Source organism: Lactuca serriola, chromosome 9, assembly GCF_051521515.1.
Source record: "Lactuca serriola cultivar US96UC23 chromosome 9, Lser_US96UC23_V15, whole genome shotgun sequence".
Lineage (NCBI taxonomy): Eukaryota > Viridiplantae > Streptophyta > Magnoliopsida > Asterales > Asteraceae > Lactuca > Lactuca serriola.
Window position 1 is genome coordinate 3,635,056 of NC_136416.1, and position 14,600 is coordinate 3,649,655.

A 14,600-nucleotide genomic window follows, 5' to 3' on the forward strand; every position below is an offset into this window, starting at 1 on the left:
TAAATATTATATTTGTGATGTCGCTTATGCACACATTCGAGGTTTTATGGCACCGTATCGTAATGTGAGGTACTGGCTTGAAGATTTTCGTCAAATACGTGCATTAACCAATAAAGAAAATTTTAACCATGTACATGAAAAACTTCAGAACGTCATTGAGCGTGTTTTTGGTGTCTTGAAAGCATAATTCCCTATATTGAAGAGGATGACACCATTCTCGTTGGTTACACAAAGAAACATTACTCTTGCATGTTTCGCGCTTCATGCTATTATAAGAAAAGGACTACGTGATGAACATTTTACACGATATGATAAACCAAATGTCTCGGTTCAAAATAACAATATAGACGTTGATGATGATGAATATGAGATTCCAACACATGGTACTGCATCGGACCATGAATATATTTGATCCAGATATGGGATGAAATTGTCGAGTAGTTAATGTAAAATATGGAATAAGAATTATTGAAGTGTGGTTGTATGAATTTAATTTCAAATTATTATTGTAAGACTAATTCGGTTTATAAAATCAGTTTATTTTAATTTTTTAATATCTGCAGCAGTATGTAGATGTTAAAAAAACAAACACACTTCTTACTACATTCTGTTGCAGTTTAGTCTACTTTTTCGTTAAAAAGGATTGCAGAGGTAGTCTGCAAACTTTATGATTTTTTAATTCAAAAATACAAACAATTTAGTTCCACCCAAGGTTGTAAAAATCGCTCGACGTTAGCTAGTCGGTGGACTGAGGTTAAGGGATTAATCGGCTAGGCGGAGATTATTCAGGGGATTAATCCGGGACCATTAATTGCTAATTTGTTAGATTTTAAAAAATTAAATATGATTAATATCATATAAAAGTTCGTAAATACCACTGATATCATAACAAAATAGGTTAGTATGATAAATACAACACTAATAGTACCTCAAAAGGTTTCTATTGAGATATAACTTCTTCAAAGTGTTAAAATTTCATTGGTCTCTATTGTTTCACTCATCTGTGTATGTAAGGATTAATCGCTAGGCGTCCTCTAATCGGTCGAGTAGCGCCTAGGGATTAATCGGAGATTAATCGGGACCTAATCGGGATTTTTACAACATTGGTTCCACCATGTATTCTTTTTATTTTCGAACATCCATTTTAAGAACCTTATATTCTTTTTATTTTCGAACATGATCGACATATTTAATTTTGTTACAAAAGTTATTCATAATTTTAAATACTAAATTTAATCAAACCTAGGAAACGAGGATACAGGGTGCACCGACACAAGTCAAACATATATGATCCCAGACCTTCTAGCCTGTTCCAAACTACTCTACACTACTTCTGAATTCTCCCGTTGTCTCTTTCTCGAGAAACTTCTCGGTAACCATCTCTACACCGTACGATCACAACCATTGCTACGTGTAAACCGATTACAGGATTCCGGTTGAGTAAACTGAACCTGTATTGCCACTTATCTTATATAACTACCTCCTTCCTCCACAACCTTAAATCAGTCTTCTACCTGCTTTTCACTTCTCTTAATTTCTTGAATCCTTGCTTCCCTTGTTTCTCAGTTGTTCAAGAATGGCTCCGGCAGCCGTGAATCTTGATATAATACCAACGGCTTCGAATTCCAAGAAGAGGGCGTATATAACGTTCTTGGCAGGAAATGGCGACTACATAAAGGGTGTCGTCGGATTGGCCAAAGGGTTAAGGAAGGTTAACTCCGCGTATCCTCTTGTCGTGGTGGTTCTTCCCGACGTTCCGGAGGAGCACCGTCGTATCCTGGAGTCTCAAGGTTGCATCGTTATAGAAATTGAACCAGTTTACCCACCGGAAAGTCAGACTCAATTCGCCATGGCGTATTACGTCATCAACTACTCCAAGCTCCGCATCTGGAAGGTATGGGTTACACGTGTCTCTTTTACATTTCATACGTGGCATTAATATGATTTCGCACGTGGATTGAATCTTTTAGTTTTATGTTGCAGTTTGTGGAGTACGGGAAGATGATATACTTGGATGGAGATATCCAGGTGTTTGATAACATTGACCATCTGTTTGACCTGCCGGACGGCCACTTTTACGCCGTGATGGACTGTTTTTGCGAGAAGACGTGGAGCCATTCGCTGCAATACCAGATTGGGTATTGCCAGCAGTCTCCGGAGAAGGTCCAGTGGCCGGCCGACATGGGTCCGAAACCGTCTCTCTTCTTCAACGCCGGCATGTTTGTTTTTGAACCAAGTATCACTACCTATGATGATCTGCTAAAGACCCTCAGCGTGACCCCTCCCACCCCTTTCGCTGAACAGGTACGTAATTAATAGTCGTTGCCAACAAATCTTCCGGTGATTGTGATTAACTAATTAACAAAATTCGTCTTAATTAATTGCAGGATTTTTTGAACATGTACTTCAAGGATATCTACAAGCCAATCCCTCTGGTGTACAATCTTGTTCTTGCGATGTTGTGGCGGCATCCAGAAAATGTAGATGTTGATGAAGTGAAAGTAGTTCATTACTGTGCTGCTGGATCAAAGCCATGGAGGTATACTGGAGAAGAAGAGAACATGCAGAGGGAGGACATAAAGATGTTTGTGAAGAAATGGTGGGATATTTATAACGACAAGTCTCTAGATTGCAATAAAAAATCGATTTTGGCAGCCAGCAGCAACAATACTAATAATGGTGAGATGGTTTTATCGCCGGCACTGATCTCCGACCCTAAAGTACCCGTCTGCGCGCCCTCGGCCGCTTAATTAGCCGGGTCGTCGAGTATATATATATAATGTACTGCTCATAGTTTGTTTTGGGTTGTTGGTTTCACTCCATTTCTTATAATGGATTGTATGGATATGTAAATTAGGAGGTAAAATGTTTGCTGATTTCTCTTTTTCTCGTTCTTATATATCGTAATCGTAATAATATTGGAATGTTAAGTTTAAAGTTCAGAGGTACCAAGATCTAGTGTACTCTTTTCCGAAAAAAAGATCTTGTGTCCTGATCTTCATGTCAATCTTTAAAGCTCGATGAATGTGACAAGAATCTTTTCATTTGGTAAAGTCTTTTATTGTGACTTCTGAGGGTGTTAAGAAAATCTTTAGGGGTTAATAGGTTATTTTCTTTTCCAAGTTTTTGTTTGATTGATTTGTATTTTTCACCTAGTCGTGTTGATGGATCGTTTTCTTAGTATATATCATACGTGCGCTCAGCGAGGTTGAGGGGTTTTGTAATTGTAGGTGCTCTTTCCATGTACACTAGCAGTTTAATTTGGTAGGTGTTCTGTTTTTTTTTCTTTGAACGGCCACATTTTATAAAGCAAACCTACTAGCTAGAAAATAAAAACACAGAGAAAATGATGAGAAAAGAAAACACTTAGAAAATGATATTATGCTATTTTGGCTACATCTATCTGAAAACAAATTAATCGTAATGAATAACAATTTCTTCTCAGAAGAATAGACTTCTCTTTGGTGATGCGTTGTTTTTCGATGTAATGTGATATTGTCGACTTGGCATGTTATGGGAAGTTCTATATATAGGAATGAGCTATAATCAAATGTTGGAACTTGGTGATGCCGTGTAAAAGAGAAATTACAAAATATTATTATTTTCATTAAATGTGTGACACATGGTAGGATGATAAGTAGATATAAATAGTAGCAGGATATTTAATTTCTCCATGTAAAAATAACATCATTTGGGCCGTATTATCTGTATTTTTGCATTTCGCTAATGAATTTACAAAAAGGATATTAACCAAAATCAGAATTTTTGTAATAGTAAATTGCATAAAAGTAACTATGTTATTATAAATGTTCTATTTTGACATTAAGTTATTTTTTGTTACATTTTATTCACTAAGTTTTCTAACTTTTGCAATAAGCCCCATGACAAGTTGGCATGATATTATTTGGTTACGTGAGGTTGAGGTGACGTGATGTCGCGACATGGCAGTCTTTGGTGACATGTAATGTTGGTATATAACATACATGTTCTCGAGTCTCCTTAACCATGCAACTCCAAATAACATCACGAGTCTATCAAACTGTCGGTTTTTCATGTATAGAGTAGACTGCCACAACTTGCAACAGATCTTCATATGATACCATCTTTGTCTGCAGTTTTGCATATGATATTCATCTTTCCATGAATGATCTAACTCCTTCTGATACACAAAATCATGATCTTGATGTTCCCATTGCTCTAAGGAAGGGTAAGCATTCTTGTACTTACCATATACCTTCTTTTGTATTCTATGCCAAATTGTCTTCTATAAAAATAGTTGGTGAAGCTTTGAACTATTCTGGATAGTGGGATGTTATGATTGATGAGATTTATGCTCTTGATAATAACCATACATGGGGTTTGCTAGACATACCTACGAGTAAAAAGGCGATCAGTTGCAAATTGGTGTTCACGATAAAAGTTTGTCCAAATGGATAAGTCACTCGTGTGAAGGCATGGTTGGTTGCTAAAGGATATGTTCAAACTTATGGTGTATACTACTTTGAGACATTCTCTCATGTGGCTAAGGTATCATACATCTGCTTCTTAATCTAACCAGTTATTACTTGTGATCAGGCTCTTCACCAACTGGACGTGAAGAATGCCTTCATGTATGGTGACTTACATGAAAAAAAAATTATATTGAGCAATCATCTAGGTTCGTTGCTCGTGGTGAGTGTGGCAGAGTTTGTAGATTGCATAAATCACTATATGGTTTAAATCAATCCTCTCGGGCTTAGTTTGGCCGGTTTATTGTTATGGTGACAGAATTTGGCTTACAAAGAAGCTCTTATGATCATTATGTGTTCTTGACTTGAACGTTTTCCAGATGCATTTTGCTAGTGGTGTATATTGATGACATTGTAATTATTGGGAATGATGAAATTAGGACCAAGAAGTTGAGAGATTTTCTTACTTCTCAGTTTGAAAAAGAAAAAATAATAAAAATAAAAATAAAATAAAAAAATAAAAACTACATAGAATTTAGGTCTCTTGTACTCGAAGATTGCATGTTTATCCAATGTAAATATTGTTTGGATATTTTGAAGGATTCTGGGATGATTTAAACACAAATGTTGTGAGGCCCCAATAATTTTAAATATAAAACTGAAAGCAGGTGATGACGATTTATTTGATAATTCAGAGAAATACAGAAGAATTGTAGGAAACGTTCAAGCATTGCTTTCCTTGGTGGGTGTTGTAAGTCAGTTTGTTTCATTGGGGATATTGTTAGTTATTGTGAAGTATCTAAAAGGTGATCATGGTTATGTGTTTTTGAAGGGTTCGCATATGCCAATACAATAGGGACCCTACAAATAAGCATTCGCCTATATGATATTTGTGTTCGTGGAAAGTAAGAAAGAGAATGAGGTTTTCCCTCAAGTTGTTGAATCTGAATACAGGACTATACCTGAGATTACATGCGAGCGGATATAGGTATGTAATATATATTGGTTATGGAGGTTTAATGCGGAAAAGGACACTCTTTGGAGGCGAGTGATTGGTAGTATTCATAGATGTGAAAGGAAGCTTATTCACTCTTGGGCTAAAAAATCTTTCCCGAGCACTTGGAGTAGTATTGTCAATGTCTTCTCGACTTTTGGCAATATTGGTATTGATTTTTCAGATATTTTTGAATTTCAGGTGGGGGATGGCAAGAAAATTTTGTTTTGGCTAGATGATTGGCTAAAGAACGAAACTTTGGCAGTGAAATTCCCTTCTTTATATGCGTTAGACAAGAAGAAAACTTGCTTTTTAAGTGATAGATGGGCTAATGACACTTTCTCATGGGCATGGAAGAGGAAACCCAATAATTCTCAAGAGTTGCTGGAATTGAACTCTATTGTGGATATCACAAGGTTTGTTGTGAGCTCCAATGGGCCTAATACTTGGAGATCGAGGTTAGCTGTCGATGGTTCTTTTCGTGTGTATGATATTAAGGCTCTCATTGACAGTAAATTGACCGTCCCGGTAAATAACCCCACAGTTTGGCTTCACTTAGTTCCCATAAAGTGCATTAGTTTTGTTTGGAGAACTTGTATGGGGCGTATTCCTACGGGAGTGGCTCTTTCCAAGAGAGGTATCAAACTTTCTTCTATTTCCTGTAAAATGTGCTTTATTGGGGTGGACATTGCGGATCATATTCTCTTGGATTGTCCGGTTGCTTTTGAATCCCTGGGCTGGATTTTCAATTGGTGTGGCATTCCTACACAGAGGTTCATTTCGACTTCAGATTTTGTTAATTTTGCTGCCTCATGGGGGAACTGTCCAAAAAAGAGGAGAATATTTATTACTATCTGTTTGGTTTTCTGTAATGTATGTGGAAAGCAAGGAACGATATTTGGTTTAACAGAATTAAAGTGAACCCTGCAAAGTTGGCAGATAATGTGATTGTTCTGCTGTTTAGTTGGTTGAAATATAGGGGCAATTTTGGAAATTGTAGATGGGAATGTTGGGTTTGTTCCCCGTTTGATATTTTGTAAGTTGTTTTGTTTTTTCTTTGTGTCCAGTCTTTTTCTTTTAGGGCGTGGTTTTAATAATATTTGCCAGTTATATATATATATATATATATATATATATATATATATATATATATATATATATATATATATATATATATGGGTTAGGTTATTTTGTTTTCACTATCTATTGTGTGTCTGTATGACTGATTCTAGACCAATCATTTTAGTTATTTTAAGAAAGTAATTAATACATATTACATGTTGAAGATATAATAGGTATTAATTACATCTTCAGCATTTAATAAGCATTAATTACTTTCTTAAAATAACTAAAATGATTGGTCCAGAATCAATCATACAGACACACAATAGATAGTGAAAACATTTGAATATATATATATATATATATATATATATATATATATATATATATATATATATATATATATATATATATATATATATATATCGGGTGAAACTAGATATGCTCAATCAAAATCAATGAACTCGTATTGTAATAATGGGGCAGTTATTCCATATTGCAAACAATATCATTTTTCATAAAAAGGACTAGACATATGAGAGGAGATTGCCATTTCACTCATGTGTCAAATAAGAAGTCAACCATATTTACTCCTCATATTTGACCAAGTCGATTAGTTGATATCTTCATCAAAACTTTACTTGATTTGAGAATCTTTGGTATTTGTAGAAGTCAATTAGGAGAATCTTTTCCCGGAGAAGTGTTTTAATGTAAATATTACATTTATTATCATGGGCTCATAGCCTCATAGGGTAGCCTATGTCTAGGATTAGTACGATTCATGCTTCTATATATAGTACTATACCTTCTCCTTGTAAGACATGAACTAGTAAACACTGAATGTATTTCTTGTTTTCATGTGAGTTACCTGCCTAATTTTTAATACAAGTAAACGACTGGTACGTTGTTTCTTGGTTGCCTATCAAGAAACAGTGCGTGTAATTTGTAAACCTCCATTATCATTGGAAGTATTTTTACATGTATAATTCCTTCTCTCTTCCTTTATATACAGTCCACCTGTCTCTATTTATTTGGATTATAATATATATATATAAATATGACAAACTATATACACCAAAAAGAGCGTATAAAGAATCTTGGTATTCCAAGCGGAACAAAACTTGCTATCAGCATTCTCGTAATTGGTGGGTGTTTTTTACTCCAGGCCAGCTGCAGCCGGTGGACCATCCCAAAACTCCAAGGACCAAATCAACCTGTGAACATGCACTCACCATGTTCTCAAACCTTGCTTCAACATGGAACAGAATAACTGCCATTCCTTTTCCCCTAACAACCTCAGCCTGTCCAAATTACACACTCATCATCAACCATATAACCAACCAACTCCAACACACATGAAAACAAGAAACAATCACACTCACTCACCGCACATGAGCAAATTGTGACACCAACATCACCCAATGCCTTTGAGATATCAGCAAGCATCCCTGTCAACACTTATTTACTGTTACATATATATATACAGATAGATGATAGTTGATGGAACAAAAAGTGTACCTCTTCTATCAATACAAACAACGCACATCCATTGGATAGAATGTCCTTCAAAATCAGTCCATGATGAAATTTTCCCATCACGCCAGCTTTCAAGACCAGGTAACACCGCTTCCTTATGGATCATCATCTTAGCATTAGCAAAGCCATTCCCCTCATACACTGCCTTGCCCTTCAAACTAACACTCACTTGTTTGTTATGATTTCCGTTGACTTTGGGAACCTTAATACTACTACTACTACTGCTGTTCTTTAACTGGAAAAGATCTGCACCCATCATTTTCATGGATGACATTTCCATGACATTCATGACAATCTTCTCCCACGTGTGTTGGATCCCTTTAGAGTAGTCTGTTACTACCTCTTCCGCTTCACTATCATCACCCGAATCAGCAAGAAACTCCCTCACCGAGTCCGCTGTTAGCTGACTCGCAGACTGAGACGCCTGCTCCTTCAAAAACTGAACACAATACTTCATATACATGATTACATAATACATACATCAGAATTCAGAAACATACAATCATCACATTAACCTAACCTACTTTCATAATCTTGTGTCTTGCACTTCGTGTTTTTGCATGTTGCAACCACTGCTTGTGCCTCTGGAAAGCGGATTTGCTCGAGAGGGCCTACAATTTTTTATTTAATTAAATTATTTTTGAATAATAATAATAATAATAGCTGATGATGGTTGAGATTAACTAACGTTATATGTCACTATCTCCACAACTTCTGCATTTGCAAGCACATGCAAGGGAGGAACAATATTGCCATTGACCTGATGATGATGATGATGTGATTATTAGACTTAACTCTTGAGACCCTTATGTCAACAAAAATACTCATCAAACAGTTACAGAATGGACTTGCCTTTGCAGCTACCATACTGTTCCCAATATCAGTGTGTATCATATAAGCATAGTCGATGACAGTTGCTCCCTTGGGTAAATTCTTAATCTGTAATGGATCATACATGTAAAGAATAAAGTGAAGAAGAAGCAAACAAACAAACAATAATGAGACATAAAATATGCAAGCAGTGTCAGTCAGCATTTTACCTCTCCCCTTGGCGTAAATACAAAGACACGGCTACCTAGAAGATCCTTGGTGATTGTATCTACAAACTCTCTAGAGCTCATGTTTCCAACAAACTCCTCTTGCCATTCTCTAATCGCATTCAGCCACCCAATCTGAAGAAATCAGTTGTCAAATGAATAATATATTATGATTTATGATGATGATGAGTAAGTACTAAGTAACAGATAGCAGCATACCCTGAGGGCTACATTTGCGTTGTTAAGGCAGACTGGTTTCCCTCTCAAGTATCTGTCATTAGCCACTGTATGCCTGACTAAGCCATTAACAACTTTCCCACTGTAGTGAGCAGCAATACCTCTTTCTGCTATCAAGTCCATCTCTTCAGTTCTAATCTGCACTTGCATATAATAATAATAATATAAAGTATAAACATTGCTTCTTCACTTGTTCTAAAGTAGTTGAAGAAAAATACAAGACTAATCAACCAAACCAAAGCCCAGTGAAAATAATTCCGGTACCTGAACTTCTAGACGAAACATGCTCTCATAAAGAAACGGAATTACAGTAGTATGAAGGCTCTGATAACCATTGGGTTTTGGGGTTGCAATGTAGTCTTTCATCTGTGAAAAAAAAAAAAAAAAAAGTGTATATTAATAAGAGAAGGAGCTGAAAACCAACTAGAATCAAGGGCAAAATGGTCAAGATACACACAGCTCGAGGTATGGGGGTCCAGATCCCATGTACCAGCCCAAGGACATGGTAGCAAATCTGCAACGAATAGCATTTATATAAGGAATAATGTTCTTGTAAAAGCTGTGCAGCAAGTATTTGGCAAATGTAAACTTTATTACCTGTTGTGCATTACATAAAGGCCCTACACCAACACAAGGCTTGGGTTTGATTATGATCCTCAGCTGTTAAACCAAATACAAAAAAGCATGTCAGAAGAATAAAATTAGAAGCAGCCAAGTTATTGGGCAACTGATTAACTACCTGTGCAATTTGATTAACTTCATTGATTGAACCTTTGGATTTGAGTACAGATTTATGGATGCTGCAAATACAAAGAGTCCAAAATCAACAAGATGCAGATGCAACTTTAAAAGAGGGGGATCCATCACCTTACCTGTAAGGTTCCTTACAGACAGAACGCACTTCAGTTTTCACAGTCATAAGGTCTAAGAACTGATCGTCTTCAATCTTCTTAATCAAAATTTTATTTGCCTAACAGAGGAAGATAACAATCAGCCAGGAAACATGAAATGGTGAAATGAATGACGGATGTAATGATAATAGACATTAACAAATTTAACTTCACAGATGAAAGTACCTCTTCAATTTCTTTCTCCTGTTCTTTACAGAGTTCTGCAACTCGTCTCTTGACTTTAGCATAATCTTGAGGGTTTGTGTACATGAAGGACAAATTCTCAAGCTCAGACTGCAAAGAAAATTATGTTCACAAAGATGTTATACCAATAAAAAAGGAACTCCTTTATATAATCTAAAATCTACCTTAATTTGGTACATTCCAAGGAGCTTTGCAAGAGGAGCAAAAACTTGTAGTGTCTCCATTGCAATGCTGGACTGTAGATGATCAAAAATTATGAAAACAAATGAGAACTTTGAATCACATAAAATTGTGCTGTGTTGATATTTGATCAAAAAATCTGACTTAACCTGCTTATGTGAAGGCATATGTGAAAGAGTCCGCATATTATGTAATCTGTCTGCTAATTTGACAATTATGACTCGGACCTGGAAAAAGCAGTAAATTCAGCAGCAATTGAAATTGAAGTAAAATTAAGACCTTGCAATAATCAGTGAATGTGTTAACCTCCTCAGTCATGGCTAGAAACATTTGTCGAAGATCATGTGCTTTCACATCTTGTACTGAATGACTTTCATTTTTATACTTCAGCTTGCCGAGTTTTGACACCTGAATTAGACTAGAATCAAGTCTGACAGATATTTTAAAAATCACAACTGCAAAAAAAAAATGTACAGTATGCAAAATAGAACACCTTAGTTTCTCCTTCAACAATGTGACGAACAGTTGCACCAAATTCCTTCTCTATTTTTTCAAAAGTAACATGATTTGTATCTTCAACCGTGTCATGTAATAAACCAGCAGCAATTGACTCCCAGTCCAATTCCTTAAGAAATGTTTGTTAATTATTAGTCAGCTAAGTGATTTTTTTTAATAACACCATTATACAAAAGCAATTGAACCAAAGGAATTTAATAAACTTAAAAAGGTCAGGTCCCCACCAATTGCTGATGGGATATCTAACGACTTATTTCCATAAGAACCATTCATAATATTGTGCAACTCACAAGTTCTCCCAGAATTCTTGCAACTTCAACAGGGTGAATGATAAAGGGTTCTCCACTTCGTCTTTTTTGCCCATCATGTGCCTCAAAAGCCAGCTACACACCACAAAAAAAAAAAAAAAAAAAAAAAAGTAGAAAACTAGGATTAAAGCAATTGAAAGGAAAAGTCAAATACAATAACTTAAAAGGCTAATTACTCCATTAATAAATAATAATCATACATAACGACTGTAAATCCCTACATTTAGAGCAGCTTGCACTAATTTTAACTCATCGGAAGTAAGGTATGCAATAGCAGGTTGAAGATCCTGTGGATATAAAAACAAAAGGACATTAGTAGCCCTTACTTAACAGCTTAGATCATAAGCATAATCTTTCTTGTGTGGTATGCAATACTGATTAAATTATACACATCTTATCTCGTATAGCATCTAAACACATTATTAAAGCCAACAAGGTTTGTGATACTAAGGGGTTCAGCATGAAAGAACTAACAGCTTGGCAATAAATCCACATACCTTCCACAAACGTTCAGGAGAAACCTCATCATATCCTGAAGGAAACGATGAAGAACAACTCACTGCCCATTTCCTACAAGCAAGATGGAGCAAATTTGACCTCACAAGTCTTCGTGGAGGGAAGTCATCCAAAGCTTCAAAGGATAACCTGGCTCTCATGTCAGCAGCCTCACATCTCTGGCATATGTATCAATTGATGAACAATGAATATCAAAACACAGAAAATCAATAAGAGGCTTGCACTTATAAAATGTATAACTCCTTAGCTATCTGATAGTGCAAAAAAAATTCACTTCATCAAGGAACTGAGACGAGAAGAATAGGAATTGCATTAAGTATTGGTGCAAATTTTTAGAGTCAAGATAAAGAACAGTTTCTCATGCGCTACAACTTAAATGAAATGTTGGGAACTTATGTGCTACTTTGTGTTGTTTAGACTGTGAAATCAAAGGAAACAAATCTTTGTCTTGAAGTTGTTCCTAAACTTCTCTTCAACTGCAATTTAGTTACATATAATCAAGACAGGTCCTCGTGAGAGAAAAATGCTAGTGGTAGTGGCATCCTTCCATTTATGCGACTAACATATTCAAATCCATCAAAAAAAACAAGACAGAATAAGAAACCAAAAGCCAACATACAGTCTTTCACGGCTATGCACTATGTTTGATGGGTATTATATAGACTCATAGACAGGATCATTAGATTTTTAACTCCAGATACTTGACATGATGTAGCCTTAGTTTCAATGAGGACTACAATATTAAGAACTTTTGACATGGTTTTAACATGCATTTCAGCGTATCCTTGAGCCAATTGTACCAGAGTTACTATTTTTTTACATCCATATAGAAATTGCAATATTGTTTATACAAGCAGATAGCATTAGCCTTAGATTATGTTCAGGATAAAGTTTACGAAGTTCTATTCTATGGATTTCCAATATCCTAGGGGATGTGTTCAACAGCAACTCAGAATTATAACTATCTAGAACACTGAAACGACAGAAGCTGCAAAAATATGGTAATATCAGTAAAGGTAAAGTGAGAACTAGCATCAGCTTATACCACACCACATTTAAAAGAAAAGGGGAAAGAATGATTCTAAGTATAGGGCAAGTGAGTATTACATGGCTACGACGAATTTTTCTTCCACTCTGTACATGCAAAGCCGAGGAATTAGCAGTGCTAGCTAGCAAGCCAGTCAAGGCCCTTGGAGCCTTCCACGCACACGGAATCGGACTACAATCATATCTTCCACTCCCATCCCCTTTTGGATACTTACATATACTCACACATTCTACAGACACTGCCAAATATCAGATAATTAAGATTCAATTAGGCAAACCTTAATTAAAATTCACAGGCACAAAACCTATAAGCAATATATAAGTACCTGAAAAATTTGGAGCAGAAGCCATATCTAATGAGAAGCATCGGAACCTAACAGCAGCCTCATTGAATCAAGCTAGGCATAATGGCAGAGAAGAAACAGAACATCAAGCCACTCGAAATTCACTCAATTAAACTGATTAAATCGACGGTATAGAGATGAAGCCGCGGAATGACCAGAGTTCAACTGCCGCTGTCAATCAAAAGATTCGTATAAGGCTTTTCCGTATATACTCGTCGATCATACTCCGTTAGTAAGATAAAAGTAGGGTTATATGAATAGCTTCGATTAAAACGAAAGTGTGAAAGAAGAACAACACAACAAGAGTAGAGGGGAAGAGGATAATGAAAATGGTTAGCCGAAAACCACAAAAAAAGGGGGGTCTTGAAATATTAAGATTAATACAAAAATAAAAATAAAAATGGAAAGATATTTTTAGGTGGTGATTTTGTTGGTGAAATATTTGTTGGAAATGGGATCGGCGGAACACGGTTGTTGCGTTGGAAGTTTTTTAAGATTCTATGGCACGCCGGTGACACGTTTGACCCCCGGTTATTCCATTGGCTTACACCTACTTTTTTTTTTTTTTTTTTTTTTTTGGAATTCAAATAAGTTTAGGCTGAAGGGTGTGGATGCGGTCCCAGACCGTATTTTGTGCCACGTAGATTACGAACACCGCCTCCAGACCGCGGTCTCTGCACTGCGGTCCTTAAGTGTCGCGCTTTCTGATTGGTTGAGGGAAAAAAGGGAGCATCGCCGGTAAAAAAAAAAAAAATTTTTTGCTTTTTCTTTCTTTTATATATGTATCTTTATTATCTTATAAAAGAAATCTCACTTTTTCTAAAAATAGATTGAATATAATAATATTATTTTTTTTAAGACGTTCAAATCATTAAGCTAATAGTACAAGTAGTTATCAATAAAATAATATTAAATTTTAACGTGTGTTTTGAATCCTTATATTTCTCAACAAATTCTATCTCCTTCCCTGAATTTCGGATAATTCAAAATTTGAAACCATCAGAAAATACATTTTGATTCAAATATCCCTCCTGCAAATGGTTCTTTCTTACATCCCCTGCTATAAAGCCTAGCATGAATCTATTGTTAATGGAGTTTTTGCAAAGTATAGCATGTTATATTTTTGATGTTGAAGATCTGAAATTCTATCATAGTTAGGTAAGAATCCTCTTCTTGAATCCTTTTTTCTCTCTCTAAACACAATGATGATCTCGAATCGTTCAGGTTATCTTGCACCCCTATATTCTCACATGTCTTCACCAATAACATCAGCCACCATTG

General features: G+C 35.8%; 2 protein-coding genes across 2 annotated transcripts; one reads left to right on the plus strand and one right to left on the minus strand.

Moving 5' to 3' along the window:
- Window positions 1–1,488: 1,488 nt before the first annotated feature.
- LOC145072500 (galactinol synthase 2-like) lies at window positions 1,489–2,884 on the plus strand. The gene is made up of 3 exons (XM_079018940.1): window positions 1,489–1,894; window positions 1,984–2,304; window positions 2,388–2,884. The coding sequence occupies exons 1-3, from the start codon at window positions 1,577–1,579 to the stop codon at window positions 2,748–2,750; spliced, it is 1,002 nt and encodes a 333-aa protein (XP_078875066.1). The 5' UTR covers window positions 1,489–1,576; the 3' UTR covers window positions 2,751–2,884.
- A 4,559-nt stretch (window positions 2,885–7,443) lies between these two features.
- Window positions 7,444–13,673, minus strand: RSH1 (RELA/SPOT homolog 1). Its single transcript, XM_079018737.1, has 23 exons — window positions 13,302–13,673; window positions 13,036–13,214; window positions 11,910–12,086; window positions 11,634–11,699; window positions 11,395–11,487; window positions 11,082–11,213; window positions 10,895–10,996; window positions 10,738–10,815; window positions 10,573–10,644; window positions 10,391–10,498; window positions 10,187–10,284; window positions 10,054–10,114; window positions 9,912–9,974; window positions 9,772–9,828; window positions 9,579–9,680; window positions 9,297–9,452; window positions 9,081–9,212; window positions 8,893–8,979; window positions 8,729–8,800; window positions 8,565–8,651; window positions 8,023–8,479; window positions 7,891–7,952; window positions 7,444–7,805 (listed from the first exon to the last, which is right to left on the minus strand). Exons 1-23 carry the CDS (start codon window positions 13,324–13,326, stop codon window positions 7,632–7,634), a joined length of 2,640 nt encoding a protein of 879 aa, XP_078874863.1. The 5' UTR covers window positions 13,327–13,673; the 3' UTR covers window positions 7,444–7,631.
- Between the last annotated feature and the right edge of the window lie 927 nt (window positions 13,674–14,600).